The sequence below is a fragment of the Musca autumnalis genome, unplaced genomic scaffold (assembly GCF_047663935.1).
Source record: "Musca autumnalis isolate F117 unplaced genomic scaffold, ASM4766393v1 scaffold_6, whole genome shotgun sequence".
Classification (NCBI taxonomy): domain Eukaryota; kingdom Metazoa; phylum Arthropoda; class Insecta; order Diptera; family Muscidae; genus Musca; species Musca autumnalis.
The window spans coordinates 4,440,687-4,459,421 of record NW_027412199.1 but is presented as its reverse complement, the minus strand read 5'-3'; the positions used below and the strand labels follow the sequence as shown (position 1 = coordinate 4,459,421).

General features: G+C 33.4%; 1 protein-coding gene across 6 annotated transcripts in view; it reads right to left on the bottom strand.

The window, feature by feature from the left end:
* Positions 1 to 18,735, bottom strand: part of Ca-alpha1D (Ca[2+]-channel protein alpha[[1]] subunit D) — a 1,669,376-nt gene that overhangs the window by 378,865 nt on the left and 1,271,776 nt on the right. For all 6 annotated transcript variants that reach the window (XM_073958159.1, XM_073958162.1, XM_073958158.1 and 3 more), the window contains exon 18: positions 1,934 to 2,080. In XM_073958159.1, the coding sequence (XP_073814260.1) occupies positions 1,934 to 2,080 (147 nt within the window). The remainder of the gene's footprint in view (positions 1 to 1,933; positions 2,081 to 18,735) is intronic.

Below are 18,735 nucleotides of genomic sequence, written 5' to 3'. Positions count from 1 at the left end.
TCTAAGGAAACATAACACATTTAAACGCGGTGTTCTTATAAAACCATTTTTGTAGTCGGTGTCCACACTAGCTTCAAGTCGAATGGACGTTTTTGCGTATATTTTTGTGGACATCAAAATTTTGTCCTTAAACTAGGGATTTCTTGTTTAAACGATTGATATATTTTCGTTTTCATATAACAATACAATATTCAAAAATATTTGGATTTAGAAACTATTATTCGTCAGTTTTTAAACCAAGTGCTTTAAAACAATGTGTTCCATACGCCACATTATTCGTAACTTGACAAAAAGTGGCAATTTTTTGTTCCAAACGCCATCATTTTTGGTGCGGAACAATTCGTTTTTGTCTCTTTTTGTTCCATACGCCAAACGACATGGATATGGTACTAAAAAGTTCAAAGTTGTTTTGTTCCATACGCCAGGCTTTATGGATATGGAGCAAAGCGACAAGATTTTTTGGGTCACAAAGCGGATATGGAACATACTGGCATCTGAATATCTCAGAAACTATAAGAGATGGAGAAAACCCGACCAAGAAATCTGAAAGAGCATGGTTCAAAGCCTTGTAAGGTACCTTTATTTAAATTTGAAAAGCGGAAAGCTATTTTTATGTGAGACAAATTAAAATAATAAAAAATATTTTATTTTTCAAATTAAAAACAACAAAATTGATTAAGCTACATTACATTATTTATTCTTTTTCGTATTATCCTATACCGCTAATTATTCTATACTTAACTCTGATATTCTTAGCCTGTTACTTTGTAGTCGTAGTTGTCGTACCAATATTTTTATTGTATGCTTTGTGTTATCTGTTTTATATGAGACATTTTTCCGAAGGTTTGATGAATACATTTTTTATATATATTCCTACTGATGATATTTGCGAATTAACTTTTTTTAGAAAACATAAATACAATGTTGTTTGTGATTGTTGCTTAAATTTAAAGACTAATAATATAACTTTGGAGAATCCACATAACCACTGCTTTCAATCGTCAAACATATTTTGATGGTTCGGTTTGCAGAAACAACAACCAATCGTCCGCGTGTTTTATGTGTCTAATCTTCCTGTTCAATATAAAAAAGTTAAGTGAACTGGTAAAAGCTTGTAGCAAAATTCGAAAATATTGTCTTCTTTGGCTTTCCTGAAACCAAATTTAGTTAATTACAACAACCTCAAAATATTATGTTTTACAGTTTAATTATTTTATTTATTTATAACGTAAAAAAATTATAATTACAAATTATAATAAAGAAAATTATAAAAGCACTAGCAAGAAATTTCTCAGTTAAATATTTTACAGTTCACAATATTAAACGGATCGATCTTTCTACTTCCTTTTCCCAAAATGAACTGGTTCCTTAAAGTAGTACCATAGTTCCAAATAGTTCTGTGATAGACATAGTTCAACTAATCTTCATCTTTCATCATTCTTTTCATTCCAAATAGTTCCGAGACCGAAATAGTTCAACGAATCTTTCCTAGAAATACCTAGTTCCAATAGTTCCTTGTCCGGAATAGTTCCTTGGAACTAGTTCGTTCCGGAAATACACAACTCTATTAAACTGGACAACTCTACAAATACAAAATAATACACAGCTCAACAAGCCTACTAAAGATAGCCTGTAAAATACGCAGTTTTGTCTTTTAAATATTGGACATAGCAAATAATAAGACCCTTTTAACGTTTTGACCTCTGGACGGATTGCTTAGTTTGGAATGCAGCGAATGTTTACATATACATACATATGTACGTTTTCATCTTGTCTTTAAGAAAACAATGTATTATGTTTAACCAGAATTGGATTGTAATTTTTTTGAGCTGCGGCAAAAAGTTTAATTTAGAACTTTTTTGTATCTTTTCCTCTGTGGTATACTATACATTTATTATCAACGACAAATAACGACCAATGCTTGTATACTTACGTGGGCCATCCTTCAAAAGTAGATACAGTAAATAACGTTAGCATAGCTTTGGCTACGTCGTCAAAGTGAAACTTGTTATTTTTCCACTCCCTTTCCTTTAAGCGTGGCTTATTTATATCACCATTTTCATAAAATAAGTACGTGCCACTAAAAATATATATTATTTTTTCAGATTATGGGGAAATAAAAACAATAAAATACTTAGAGGTGCACAATTGGAAAATACCTCAATAAAATAGTAGTAAATTGCGTAAACTCCAATTTGGGTGTTAACCCGATTAATAATCTCGATAATCCGGATACCACATGTTTTGGCGGTGTCCGGATTACCGAGTAATTACGAAACACACACAATTTTGCGTTTAAATTATAAAAATTGCAAAATCTAATCAATATAAACATTTTATTTAACATAAACCCACCAGACCAAAATTCTTAAAGTTAATGTTAGCGAAAATTTGCTACCTATTTTACTGATGAAATAATTTTCATTACTATTTTTTTATTTAGTTTTAGGCTTCAATTTTCCACTCCAGAGTATGGTCAATTTTTCAATTTCGGAAGTTCATTGTCCAATCGTTTTTATTGTCATAAAGAAACCAACTATCGTTACTTCCCTAAAGATATTTTGGTATCCAATCGTAGATCTTATCACAAAGAATTTCTTAAGGCCGATTGTGGTTTTCTTGATAAAAAAATATTTTGAGCAATAGTGAGTCTATCAATCATGAAATTCTAGCACCTAATCGCGGGTATGTAAATGACGAATTCTATTGCCCAATCGTGCATGTAAATAGACTATTTTGGCGTCCAATCGACGGAATTTTCTTATAGAAATTCTGGTTTCCGATCGTGGATCTTCTCATAAATTGATCAGGAACTAGGAAAACTCTGGCAACCAGTCTTGAATTCTTTTTAAATGAAATTCTGGAGTCCAACCAGTCTTGAATTCTTTTTAAATGAAATTCTGGAGCCCAATCCAAGATCAATACATGCATACATTCTTTTAGCAAAAATCCATGAACAAAATGTTTCCCAATTTAAATTGTTTATATTTTAAGCCTTTAGTCAAAATAAACCTCATCGAAATAATGGTTTTAGGGCCAAAGTGTGTTAGGAAGAAATCTGTTTCAGAAAACTTGAAGTCGACTTAGCTATGTTCGTCCGTCTTGGTGGAGGACACGATGATTCTCTAACAGATCGGTCCAAAATGTGGCTTTCGTTTTATTTTGTCCAAATTTTGATCAACTTCGAAGATGGACCATATCAATCCATTCTTTCGGTAACCTTCCACAGAGTATTTCAAAAATGTTCAGAGATGTGCAGTTTAAGACCTCTCTCAACAATAAATAAATAAGTGTATAAGTGTAAGCTAAAGACCTAAGTAGTCATGGCTTCACTTCCTTTTGCTAATAATTTTGTTATAAGTAAAAATATGATATAAATAAATTAATAAATAAAAAGACCTCTCTGGAAACGCTTTCCTTTTTTGCAATAAGTGTTCTCGGGGCCACTATTACTACAGTACAAGTTTTTCAGGGGCAAGTCAATACTTTCAGAGAAAATGGCCCGAAAGCTGTAAAGAACACCTACGGCCGTCATGTGTAGTGACTGGTGCGCACGACAACTTTTGAACCTTATACTGCGGTACATCCTTCCAAAACCATCAAAATAGTTGTTAAATGCAGTTTAAGGTCTGTTCGAGGATCCTTAGAAATGTTTACTGAAGGTATTCCTTATGTTTAGAACGGTATTGTGTTTTTCGTGGGCATGTCCATATTTCCTGAAAAAAAAAAAAAACTGAAAAATATTCTGTGACGAACTGAAATGACTGGTGGGAGCAAAATCTTTTAAAAGGAATGACTTCCAAAATAAAATCTACTTCCAAAATGAACTATGTCGGTCCGGTCCATTTCTTTAGGTACCTTATCCGCAACACTTGTGATCAATGATATAATCCGCATTTTGTCGCCAAGTTCATACGTGCGAAAATGGCTACACAATTCTGAAAATCTCCTAATACATAGCTTTAGGTTAAAGGATTTTGGTTGTGTGGCCCCTATTCGATCTGTCCATAGATGAACATTTCAGTTCACACAGACTCAGGGTATATTCCTATCCGCAAAGCCGACTAATTCTTGTTGAGATTTTGACGAAGAAGAGAATCTGTTTCCGATCAGTATTTTTTTTTTGATTTCGTTTGTCGTCACAAAGTCCTTTGTCAAAGCAGAAAAAACGAACATTTCTACAAATGTGTATCCATAATTCCCAAAATACAATTCAAAGAGTAACACTATGCAACACTGAAAATGCAAACAACTTCTAGTATGAATTTTTTGAAAATACATGTTTAGACTACAAAAACCATAGTAGGGTTTTGTCCTGTCAGGTCCAGTTCGTATTTTAAGGCGTCATCTAAATCTACACGTTTTTGCATTTATCAGGCCTTTATCTCAGAAACGAATAGGAATTTGGCCTTGCAGTCTTTAGCAATATTGTAGCCCTAAACTAGTAGAATTTATCTTTTGAAAACCCCACATAAGAAAAACTCCATCTAGGACATCAAAATTATAAAATATAGAAAATTTTACATAATTGCTGAAATTCTGATCAGCATCGGCTAAACTATTGGGAGTTGAACCAAGTAACCTTTTGCAAAAATCTTCCAAATAAAGCTCTCAACAACTCTTTAGAACATTCTGAAACTCCAAAATGCTTACTTCATGTTGTTTCAGCAGTATTTTGCATCATATCTTTTACAACACGTATTTCAAACACAGTTCACACCAACAGTTTATTCTCGCATTTCGGATTTCACTACATTATTGATATTTTTATTAAATCGTCGTTGAAAAATGTACTGAAAACAACAGCATAGAGGCATTATACAACAATGACATGTTCTGAAGAATTACATTCCAGGGAATATTTTTCCAAAAGAAAATATTCAGAAAAAATCAATGGTTGTGGAGATACGGTGCGAAATGTACAAAAATTGTGGAATTTTTGCATATATTTTGAAATTTGAGGCAATAAATTTAGTTTTTCGTGTTCATTATTTCTCCAAATATTTTATTCTTGTCCTTCTACAAATTTGCTTCAGAGGTCAAAAGAAGATTCGCATCGATTTCAGGGATATAGCCCCGAATTTCTTTAAAAACTCAATATTTAACCATGTTTAGATGGGGTCATAAAATCCGAGCTGGATCTCGCACAACAAAACCCAACTAAGGTTTCTTGTCGTTTGGGTCTGTACTTTCAAAAGATCACATCACATAATCGACAGAAAAAGTTGAAATTCAATGTAATTTCGAAATATTGGAAATAATATGCAATAAATAAAATATAAATATTGACCTCAAGCTCATTAATCTTGGTTTTATTAACATTCGAAAGGTAGAACAAAACATAAAAGTACGACAGAAAAATCCTTTTTTGTACAATAGTCATTTACTAATTTGTAACAATAGACCAGTTTCTAATAATCTCAACGAACGAGACTGCGGTGGAACAGAAGTTTTATCATAAAAAATGGTTGGTATAGTTCCTTTTTTGCAAATTTGAAAAATAATAAAGAATAAGGACCACAAGAATGTTTTTTTTTAGATATTGTTTACAAGCCAGTAAACATCTTGTTCTGAACTCAACAACACTTAGAGTCAGCCTAAAATTACTATTAAACGCTTAAACAGGACCTTAAAACTTAGCAACAACAATGCAGAAAATTGCTCAAAAAACCTAACTTCTTCATTATTTCATACTTTCAATAAGTAAACCAATGTAGTTGACCCAAATACTTTACATATTTCTTTAAAAATCTAAAACATTTTAAAATTTTACTCAAAAATTAAAAAAATGTGTAACATAAGCTAATATCCTATGGGAACGAAAATCATTTGGGGGGGCCCGGGCCCCCCGGGACCCCCCCCCCCTGGCTACGTCGGTGTGGACCTATAACTAAAAATTTCCGGGGGAAAGTTTTGTATACCCAACGAAGACTAAATACCAAATTTTAGTCATTTCGCAGCGATAATGAGGATAAAACCTTCAAAATATCGAAAATCGGGAGATATCGTCCTATGGGGTCTATATCAAAACCTGGACCTATATAAACATTTTATGGTAGAAATATTTCTAAGCCTGTGAAAACACAAAATACAAACTTACAACCGATTCTGTCGTCAAATGGGACTAATACATTCAAAATGTCTTAAATGACACGTACTATATATGGGGCGTTATATAGGGGCTGTACAAAAACGTGGATCTATATAAACAAACTTTGGTAGAAATGTTTTTTAACCTCTGGAGACACAAAATACCAAATAACAGCCAATTCGGTGCTCAAATGGGACTAATACATTCATAATATCTTAAAATTACGCGTACTATATATGGGGCGTTATATGGGGTCTATACCAAAACGTGGACCTACGTAAACATTTTATGCTAGATATGTTTCTTAGCCTCTTGAAATGCAAAGTCACAACCGATTCTGAGGTCAAATGGGACTAATACACTCAAAATATCTTAAAATGACGCGTACTATATATGGGGCCTTATATGGGGGCTATACCAAAACGTGGACCTATATAAACAAAATTGGGTAGAAATATTTTTTAGCCTATGGAGACACAAAATGCCAAACTGCAACCAATTCGGTGGTCAAATGGGACAAATATCCTAAAATTTCCTTAAAACGACGACACGTCACTTTGTATGGGGGCTATACGAAAACGTGGAGCTACGTAGCCCGCTTTCAATACCAAAAGTCCTACATACGTATAATAGATTTAACCAAAATTTCATCCACCTACTTCAATCCGTTCGGAAACTAGAGTGATGAGTTTTCATGTACGATATTATTGAACGCAATAATGAATTTTTGATATTCACAATATTTTTCATCAAAATTGGCCAATTTCAGTCAAGGCAAACGAGAATATAGACACTGAACCACAATTTTTCAATATTTTTGATTTTGCCACAATAGATGTTTCTTCTAAATCGATACGAGAATTGTCATTAGCATTGAGAGCTTCAATTTTGTGCTATTTATCGCACAACTGTTAAAAATAACCTTCTAATATTTCGAGCCGACATTCTAAAATGGTCGAATCCATTTTCGAACCATCCTTTCCTTCTGATGTTCACAATATTTTTCTTCACTGAACTTATTTGTTGTTTGAGAGAAGCTAGTTCCGTGCTACCAGCACTCTCCTCCAAAAATTCCAAATCGTCTTTAGGCATTTTGTATAGTTTAAGAGAAACTAACAATTGAGCAAAAAGAGAAACGTATTCAATAACCAGCTAATTCGGCTTGATTTTCAAATAAAAGCGCCAAAAGGTTTAAAAAAATTCACAATTTTGCACTCAAGATGGCGTCTTTTTATCAAAGTGTTGTTTCCTAATACGAATTAGAACACGAATGTTTGTATGTGTATACTCCAACACTTTCCACGAACTACTAGTAATGTTTGTATGAGTGTTCCGCAATTGCGTAACACCTCGAAATTATTAGCGCCAAAAAAATATCTTTCTGTTAAAGAATCATATTTATTCTTTTCAAGAAAATTATACATTCACGGTGGTAGCGATTAAAGCTAATCGGCGAAAATGCTTATAAAATGGACTACTATTCAAATGTTGCTACAGCGAATCTGTTGTGCAACAACAACACGAAAACACAATTTTTTGAGACACAAATATACTTTACTCTAGTTTTGTTCAATTAATAATAATTAATAATACTTTATTCTAGTTTTGTTCAATTAATAATAATTAATTTACTTTAATTTTTAAAGCTACCGTCCTGTCACGGTCGACAAAATGTTCGCACAGAAAGTTTATATTTTTTGTCCGCAACGAAAATAACTAAAAACACTATTTATTTTCAATTAAAATTCACAGTTTATTTGCTTTTAAGTTGTTCGATATAAGCCGGTCATATGTCAACTAAAAAAATAGATGGTTTTAATCCCTTCTTGTAGGACAGTGTCGCCCATAATATTTCCATCAATACTAAAGCATATATGTATGCATGGGTGAAAAAAACAACAACTACATGATATTCATCGTTTGTTTATGTACACGTGCACTGTACGTGAGAGAGAGAGAAGCAAATGCAAAAACAACTCAGTGGGCGCCCTCACTATACAAAGAAGCGCGTACCTATTGTAGGGCCACAACATAAATGGGAACAAAATGACAATGAAACATGTAATGAAGGATTTGACAACAATCAAAACGATCAATAATTGAGAGTTCAGCGATCTTTGTATGCAAAACCATAGAAGCAGAACTACAAAATGAATAGACAACAGTGTTGTTGTTGTTGCTACCCTTTGAACAAAAAACGAACGACGAAACTAACAACAGACAAATGCCTCAGCTATGTAGGCACTGTTGTTGTTGTTCCTCGCTGAGACGGGCAAATGGCGCCCAACGTACCTGCGTACGTTATGGTGGGACGAACAATACGAACATTAACGTGGACCGAATAAAATGTGGATTTAAGTAATTTACCATTAAACAATAAAATCAAAGGCCATCAAAACACTAGACAGATTATAATTAACAACGAATAACATTATTAAAATGTTAAGCTCTAAACCTCTTGATTTCTCCTATTTCGAAGGCCCAATCGATTTGGCTAAACATTTTTATTTTGTTTATAGTGGCAGTAGAAACCCTTCCTGCCCTTCCTAATACATCTCCAGCATTTGGAATTTTTCACCACCAAGAAGATACCGCTAGGGTACGTGGAATTGGAAGGTACCGTTGTTATATGTGGACTTTGTCACAAAATAAACAATAACATGATAATTCTAATTTCCTTTGGGGTTTTGCTCTTCTGGGGCTCAATTCTGTGTGTCCATAATGTATGATGTGATGAAACTAGAATTGAGATTACTGGTGGGGTGTAGGATTGAGGTAGTTTTGAAAATTTGTACTTATGGGTACGAAAAGTACTAAATGGTACTACATTTAGTACAATTTGGATTTGAATGAACGGATAGAGCTGGAAGCCTGAAATTTGGAATTAATATTATTGTTGAAGTGTAGGATTGAAGAACTTTTGGAAATTCGTACTTATGTGTATGAAAAGTACTAAATGGTACTAAATTTGATACAATGGGGATTTGGGTGAACGGATAATAGCTGGAATCTCGAAATTTGGAATTGAGATTACTGGTGGGGTGTAGGATTGAGGTAGTTTTGAAAATTTGTACTTATGGGTACGAAAAGTACTAAATGGTACTAAATTTAGTACAATTTGGATTTGAATGAACGGATAGAGCTGGAAACCTGAAATTTGGAATTAATATTATTGTTGAAGTGTAGGATTGAGATATGAGGGTGGTTTTGGAAATTAGTACTTATGTGTACGGAAAGTACTAAATGGAACTAAATTTTGTATAATGGGGATTTGGGTGAACGGATAGCGCTGGAATCTCTAAATTTGGAACTGAGATTACTGGTGGAGTTTAATATTGTGAAAGTTTTGGAAATTCGTACATAGGGTACGAAAAATACTAAATAGCACTAAATTTGGTACGGTTTCGATTTAGGTGAACGGATAGGGCTTGATTCCTCAAATTTGGACTGAGGATCACTGATGAAGAGTAAGAAAGATGCACCAAAGGGTTTTTGGAAACTTGAGTGTACGAAAAGTAATAATTGGTACTAAATTTAGTACAATTTGGATTTGAGTGAACGGATAGTGCTGGATTCCTGAAATTTGGAATTGATATTACTGTTGGAGTGTAGGACTGGGGAAGTTTTGGAAATTCTTACTTATGTGAATGAAAAGTACTAAATGGTACTAAATTTATTACAATTTGGATTTGGGTGAACGTATGTATGTAGCTGGAAACCTGAAATTTGGAATTAAGATTACTGTGAAGTGTAGGACTGAGATATGAGGGTGGTTTTGGAAATCCGTACTAATGTGTTCGAAAAGTACTAAATTTGGTACAATAGGGATTCGAGTGAACGGACAGAGCTGGAATCCTGAAATTTGAAATTGAGATTACTGTTGGATCATAGGATTGGGGAAATTTTGGAAATTCGTATTTATGTGTACGAAAAGTACTAAATGGTACTAAATTTATTACAATTTGGATTTGGGTGAACGGATAGAACTGGAATCCTGAATTTTAAGTATTTTAATTTTATTTATTTTAATTTAAAGTATGAATTTTTGTAAACGGAAAGAGTTAGAATTTGCAACACGTTCGCGGTAGGCTATAGAGGTAGAATTTGGATTTGGGTGACGGATAGTGTTTGAGTCCTGAAATTTGAAATTAGAATTGTGCACATTAACACGATTTATTTGCAATTAAGAATTTTATCGTATATGGAGATGTACAGTCATAACTATTCAATTTTCAATTTCAAAATCTGTAATTTGAAGAAATCGCTAAATAATTAATGAAATCAATAATAGGCCCCAGGAATATAGGAATTTGGAATGGAAATCAAGGTTGGGAAGTGGTGCTTCTAAAAGGAAATGGTTTGGAAAATTACCAATCATGTGTACGAAAAGTACTAAATGGTACTAAATTTAGTACAATTTAGATTTGGGTGAACGTAAAGAGCTGGAAACCTGAAATTTGGAATTAAGGTTACTGTTGTAGTATAGGATTGAGATATGAGGGTAGTTTTGGAAATTCTTGCTTATATGTACGAAAAGTACTAAATAGTACTAAATTTGGTACAATAGGGATTTGGGTGAACGGATAGAGCTGGAATCCTGATATTTGGAATTGAGATTACTGTTGGAGTGTAGGATTGAAGAACTTTTGGAAATTCGTACTTATGTGTATGAAAAGTACTAAATGGTACTAAATTTGATACAATGGGGATTTGGGTGAACGGATAATAGCTGGAATCTCGAAATTTGGAATTGAGATTACTGGTGGGGTGTAGGATTGAGGTAGTTTTGAAAATTTGTACTTATGGGTACGAAAAGTACTAAATGGTACTACATTTAGTACAATTTGGATTTGAATGAACGGATAGAGCTGGAAACCTGAAATTTGGAATTAATATTATTGTTGAAGTGTAGGATTGAGATATGAGGGTGGTTTTGGAAATTAGTACTTATGTGTACGGAAAGTACTAAATGGAACTAAATTTTGTATAATGGGGATTTGGGTGAACGGATAGCGCTGGAATCTCTAAATTTGGAACTGAGATTACTGGTGGAGTTTAATATTGTGAAAGTTTTGGAAATTCGTACATAGGGTACCAAAAATACTAAATAGCACTAAATTTGGTACAGTTTCGATTTGGGTGAACGGATAGGGCTTGATTCCTCAAATTTGGACTGAGTATCACTGATGAAGAGTAAGAAAGATGCACCAAAGGGTTTTTGGAAACTTGAGTGTACGAAAAGTAATAATTGGTACTAAATTTAGTACAATTTGGATTTGAGTGAACGGATAGTGCTGGATTCCTGAAATTTGGAATTGATATTACTGTTGGAGTGTAGGACTGGGGAAGTTTTGGAAATTCTTACTTATGTGAATGAAAAGTACTAAATGGTACTAAATTTGGGACAATGGGGATTTGGGTGAACGGATATACTTGGAATCTCGAAATTTGGAATTGAGATTACTGGTGGGGTGTAGAATTGAGGTAGTTTTGAAAATTCGTACTTATGGGTACGAAAAGTACTAAATGGTACTAAATTTAGTACAATTTGGATTTGGGTGAACGTATGTATGTAGCTGGAAACCTGAAATTTGGAATTAAGATTACTGTGAAGTGTAGGACTGAGATATGAGGGTGGTTTTGGAAATTCGTACTTATGTGTTCGAAAAGTACTAAATTTGGTACAATAGGGATTCGAGTGTACGGACAGAGCTGGAATCCTGAAATTTGAAATTGAGATTACTGTTGGATCATAGGATTGGGGAAATTTTGGAAATTCGTATTTATGTGTACGAAAAGTACTAAATGGTACTAAATTTATTACAATTTGGATTTGGGTGAACGGATAGAACTGGAATCCTGAATTTTAAGTATCAAGGTTGGGAAATGGCTTTGAAATAAGGAAATGGTTTTTGAAGTTCGTATTTATGATTACGAGCAGTACTAAATTTGGATTTGGGTGAACGGATGGAGCTGGAATCCTAAAGTTTTGAATTAAGATTACTGTAGGGGTGTAGGATTGAGATAGTTTTAGAAATTCGTACCTTTGGGTACGAAAAGTACTAAATGGTACTAAATTTGGTACAATTTGGATTTGGATGAACGGATAAAGCTGGAATTCTGAAATTTGGAACTAAGATTACTGTCGGACAGTAGAATTGAGGTAGTTTTGGAAATTCGTACTTATGGGTACAGAAAGCACTAAATTCGGTACAATTTGAATTTTAGTAAACGGATAGTGTTGGAATTAGGAATTAAGATTACTGTAGGAGTGTAGTATTGAGGAAATTTTGAAAAGTCGTACGTGTGCGTACGAGAAGTACTAAATGGTACTAAATATGGTACAATGTGGATTTGGGTGAACGGGTAGAGCTGGAATCCTGAAATTTTTGTTTGGGAAAGAAATGGTACTAAATTTGATACAATTTGGATTCGGGTGAATTAATAGAGCTGGAATCCTGAAATTTGGAATTACGATTACAGTCGAAGAGTAGGATTCAGGTTGTTTTGAAAAAGCAAACTTATGGTTACGAAAAGCACTAAATGGTACTAAATTTAGTACAATTTGTATGTAGGTGAACGGATAGCGGTGGAATCCTGCAATTTGAAAGTATGATTATTGTAGCCCTGTTGCGTTGAGGAAGTTTTGAAAGTTGGTACGAAAATTCTAAATTGTTCTAAATTTAGTACAATTTTAATTTGGTTTAACGGATAGAGTTTGAATCCTGAAATTTGGAAGTAAGATTACTACTAAAGTGAAGGATTGAGGTAGTTTTGGAAAATCTTTCTTATGGGTACGAAGAGTTCGACTTGATACTAAGTTTGGTACAATTTGGAATTGGACGAACGGATACAGCTGGAATCTTGAGATTTGGAATTACTGTAATTATTATGGAATTTACTGTAATTATTTTGTATTAATGTCCGTGTATGGCTGAGATATGTCGTCGAAATACGTACCATAAGTATACGAAAATTACTTAATGGTACTCAATTTGTTTTTGGGTGTAGGGACAGTGCTGGAATTTTTATTTTTTGGAGTTAGGGTGTGTATTGGTGTGCAACGTTGATCTCGCTGTTAATGTGTAAGGGTGAGATACGGCTGATCTTTTTTAAAAACGAACTTAAGGGGTACGTACTGTACTAAGATAAAAAAAATATTGATTAAAATTGGTATTAGTGCGACCAAATTTTCAGTGTTTGTCATTTCCATATTATATATTGTTTATTTGTTTTTTTTTATATCCTTTCCGCATACGAAGTAGCGGGCATTTTGCTAGTATATATATATATATGACAAAGTCCCCCATGTAAAGGTGCCTCCTAGGACAAACTTTCCAACGGTACGGGGTATGCTAAATTCCAAATGGATGTGATGAAACTAGACCAGGGGCTGGATTCTCGTTCCATGTAGATAAAGTAGATAAATGTTATATATATATATATATATATTCCAAAGTAGAAAAATTACCTAAATTTTTTTTTTTAAAATATCGCGTATTTTTGGCACCTGGCAACCTTAATCGCTTACGATCAAACGTGTATTTAATAAACTTCAAATTGTTCGCTCATAGTGAAGAACAGGAAGTTGAGTTGTGTAAGTGTGTGTTTTGATTCAAAATAGTGTAGTTAAAAGAATGTAGAAATATTCGTTGCTCACTTTTAGGCGCTATAAATTTTTTGTCAATAAAAGTTTATGTTATAGTTAACAGCTTTCTTTTTGCGGTATTGTTGTTGCTTAAAAAAGTGTTAATAATGATGTAAGTGCTATTAGCAATGTTGACTGCAATTGTAAGGCGCGAAAAATGGTGCTGTTATTAAAAGCTCTTTTGAGAGTTTTGTGTGTTGAATTTCGTTTGACACTTCTCGTTTTCTCTCTTTCTCACCCAAATCTTAAGTTATTGAGTATTGTGAGTATTGTGTTTCTCACTAGTAGTTGTTGTTTTATTGCTCTTGTTCAGTTGATATGTTTTGTGAAGTATTCGTTTGTTTATTATTTTGCAAATATATAAAAGCAGTACAATTACAACACTTGCACTCTTAAAAAGTTTAAATGATAACTTATTAATCACAGGGTGCACTACTATTGTTATTTATAGTTAATTTTCTGTAGGGACGTTATAATACCGAAGTTTAAAGCGATTAATCGAGAGCTCTTTTTAAACACGTCTGCTCGCTACAACTATCTCATATATCTCCAAGTCTTGAATTCCAACAGTAACTTTGTATATCATTTACTTTGGTTGAACGACAACAGGTAAGTATAGAGTGTGTTCCGCTTGAGTCCAAACCAACATGTCCCACTAATTCCGTCTACGATTTTTTACTTCTATTTCCATGTCCTAAATTACGATAAATTTTGAGAATTCGTGAATTCCCCGATTCGAATTAAAATTTATCTTTCTTTGACACAGACAAATCACCCCAAAAGTACAGTCCACAAACCTCGCAAAGGAAACATTGGTCCTGCCGAACCGGATTTGTGCACAAAAAGGACACACAAAAAACCACCATTATCAATTAATCAACGTTTTAATTAACATTTCATCAGGTACGTTAGCATATTAGTTCAAAGTTCATGAAGAGAAAAGTAACATCGTTACATATGATAAGCACCAATAGGAAAAATATTAGTTCCAATAAAGTCAGTATTACACTATGCAACACTGAAAATGCAAACAACTTCTAGTATGCATTTTTTAAGGTACATATTTAGACTACAAAAAACCCTAGTAGGGTTTTGTCCTGTCACATCCAGTTCGGATTTTTTTGCCTTATCTAAACCGGGCTAAATCTACACTTTTCTGCATTTATCAGGCCTTTATCTCAGAAAAAATAGGAATTTGGCCTTGCCGTCTTTAGCAATATTGCCCTAAACGACTACAACTTATCTTTTGGAAAAACCACATAACTGCTGAAGTTCTGGTCAGTATCGGCTAAACTGTTGGGAGTTGAACCAAGTAACCTTCTGCAAAAATCTTCCAAATAAACAAAACAAAATCAACAATTCTTTAGAACATTCTGAAACTCCAAAATGCTTACTTCATGTTGTTTCAGCGGTATTTTGCATTATATCTTTTACAACATGTATTTCAAACACAGTTCACACCTACAGTTTATTCTAGCATTTCGGATTTCACTACATTATTGACATTTTTATTAAAACGTCGTTGAAAAATGTACTGAAAACAACGGCTTAGAGGCATTTTACAAAAATGACGGGTTCTTAAGATTTGTGTATTACATTCCGGGGAATATTTTTCCGAAAGCAAATATTTAGCAAAAGTTAACGGTTTTGGAGATACGGTGCGAAATGTATAAAAATTGTGGAATTTTTGTATATATTTTGAAATTTGAGGCAATAAATTTAGTTTTTCGTGTTCATTATTTCTCCAAATATTTTATTCTTGTCCTTCTACAAATTTGCTTCAGAGGTCAAAAGAAGATTCGCATCGATTTCAGAGATATAGCCCCGAATTTCTTTAAAAACTCAATATTTAACCATGTTTAGATGGGGCCATAAAATCCGAGCTGGATCTTACACAACAAAACCCGATTAGGGTTTCTTGTCGTTTGGGTCTGTACTTTCAAAAAAATCCTCAGTTCCAATTGTTTGCACAAGATCACCTTAAAAATGTTGCACAGTGTTATTTGCCTTTTCACTAATCAAAAGATTAGAAATTTGTACACCCTCAGCGTACTGGTATGCAATTTGCACATTTTCACATTGCTATCATTATTCGCAAATACTCCACAAATTATTGCACAAGAACAATAAATTCACTCATATGTCAATTCTCCTTCTTGATTCCCATTTCTCTACCATACAATTATACTCAATATCACTGCGAAACAGGTTTCCCAACTCTAAACACTCTGAAAGATCCATTTGAGTTAAATTCTGCCAACTTCTCTCTCACTCTGCTTCACATTCTTCTATCTACGATAGTCAAAAGGGAATAGAAGAAACAAAAGCACATGTGTAAGAACAGAAGTTTAAAGCGTTATATAAAAAAGACCATTTAGAATTAGTTTCCTATAAGTCGAATTTATTTAGCTGTGATCACTCCTTAATATCATTCTGTGAATATATGAAAAATTTAACCAAAGTGAATATCCTTGAGCATTAAATGGAAGTGAATCAAAGTGACTTCAAAGTAAACATATTTAACAATATTTGAACAAAAAACAGCACCTGAATAAACAGATTGTGTTTAAAAGAATTATATTTGTTCAAAATACAAAAAAGTGTACATTCCGTTTAACCCATTTCGTACTTGGTGTTCGATTTTTCGAACAGTAAAATCACTTTTTTTCAAAAAAAATATTTATGGATGAAAAATGTTAAATTTTAAACAAGTTTTGGTATATGTATAAAGTCTAACCTGTTAGCAAATAAAAAAAATTGTTCCCTTGAAAACCCCACCTCCCCCTCGATGTTTTTAAAACCTATATTTTTGGATCTTTTTTAAATTAATTTTAAAAAATTATAAAAAAAATGAAATTAAAAAAGTAATCATGGGGAATTATTGGCAATATATGTAGCCGTTTCACAAAATATAGAGAACTTGATTTACATGCGCAAGCGCCACTTTACAGATGTGCAAAGTTGACTGTTCGAAATTTCGAACGCTGGTACTTAGGCTACATACCGATGGGTATATCAAAACATGGACATTTACTGATAAATTGCGGGAAAAGTTATTATAGCACCATATAAGACTAAATACTAAATTTCAGCCATTTCTAAAGGATAGTGCGGCTAAAATCCTGAAATACCCTAAAATCGCTAGGTACAATTCAACGGAGGCTATATAAAACGTGGACCTATGCTGACAAATTTCTGGAAGAAAGTTAAGTAACCTCAAAAAAAACTAAATATGTATTAATTTTCAGTCGTTTCTGTAGGATAATGCAGCTAAATCCTTGAAATCTCCCGAAAATCGGGCGGTACCGTTCTATGGGGGGGCAATCCAAAACGTGGACCAGTGCTGACACATTTCGGGGAAAAGTTTTGTAGGTCCAAAGAAGTCTCAATACCAATCTTCAACCATTTTTTCATACAAAAATGGTGAAGTAAATCAATTAAACGGCAAATAAATCAATTTTAATTTACTTATATTTATGTAGCTTAAGCGCCAGTGTTCGAAATTTCGAACACCACTTTCCGGGAAAACGAAAAATCGTAAAAATTTTTTGAGTTGATTTTTGGCATCAATGGGTCCTAATTACCCTAAAAAGTGCTTTGTTTTTAAAAAAATAAATAAAAAAATTTTCTCGGTATGATATGGGTTAAACAAATTTTCGCATACACAATTACACTATAAAAATTTATGTTATATATATATATATATATATATATATATATATATATATATATATATATATATATATATATATAAATTTTTTATTTATTTTTTTTAAAAACAAAGCACTTTTTAGGGTAATTAGGACCCACTGATGCCAAAAATCAACTCAAAAATTTTTACGATTTTTCGTTTTCCCGGAAAGTGAATTTTTTTTTCGCGCTACAACAAAGATTTTTGGTATATACTATTTCGCCAGTACGAATCTGCTCGCGAGCGAGATAGTTGTTGCGGACAAAAGTTATGGCGGTTTTATTTTGGTTTTTAGGAAAAAAAATATTATAAACAAGTAAGAAAATCCACCACGAACTGTATTGAAGTGAATAGGAACAGTTAGTTTTATTTCGTTTAAGAAAGTACTTAACTCTTCCTTTTATTGCAGGAGTAGTACATATATCTGAACTGATAATACTCCCTTCAAAACAGCTAATATGGGCGACATTTTTGTTGTTTCCAAAACATGGGCCAATATTTTTCCGAATTGAGCGAAATACATAAAATTGGGCAAAACCGACTAGACCAAAACCAAGATATTATGGATTTGGATAGTTAACAACATCGGGAGCGCCGTTATATGGAGCCTGTATAAAACGTTAACCTGTACCGATAAATTTCGTAACTCCAGCGAAGACTAAATATAGTGGCTAAAACTTTCAAAATACCGAAAATTGGGAGGGATCTTTCTATGGAGGCTATATAAAGACATGGAACAATATCGGAAATTTTCGGATGGGAAGTTTTATACCACCATCGGAGATTTAATATTAGATTTTATCCGTTTCGATGGGATATTGATGACACAACCTTAAAATACCGAAAATCGGAAAGTACGCTTCTATGGGCTAATTTGAAGAAAATGTCATATCGGTGGTATATTGAGGCCACAGCTATGGGGGTATTTGTGGACGTCGACCTATACCGGCACATTTCGGCTGGAATGTTTCATACCTCTATCAAAAACTTAATACCAAATATCAGCTATTTTGGTGGAGAACGAGCTGTATGTAGAAAATCGGGAGGTACCGTTCTGGGGCTATATGAAGACATGGACCTATACCGACAAATTTCAGTTGAAAAGTTTTATACCCTCAACAAAGACTAAGTGCCATCTCGCAGCCATTTCTAAAAGGCTAAAACCTTCAATATACCGAAAATTGGGATATACCGTTCTATGAGGGCGTGTGACCTATACCGACAAATTTCAAATGGAATATTTTATACCCCAAATGAAGACTAACCACCAAATTTCAGCCATTTCGGTGGAATATTAAGGCCACA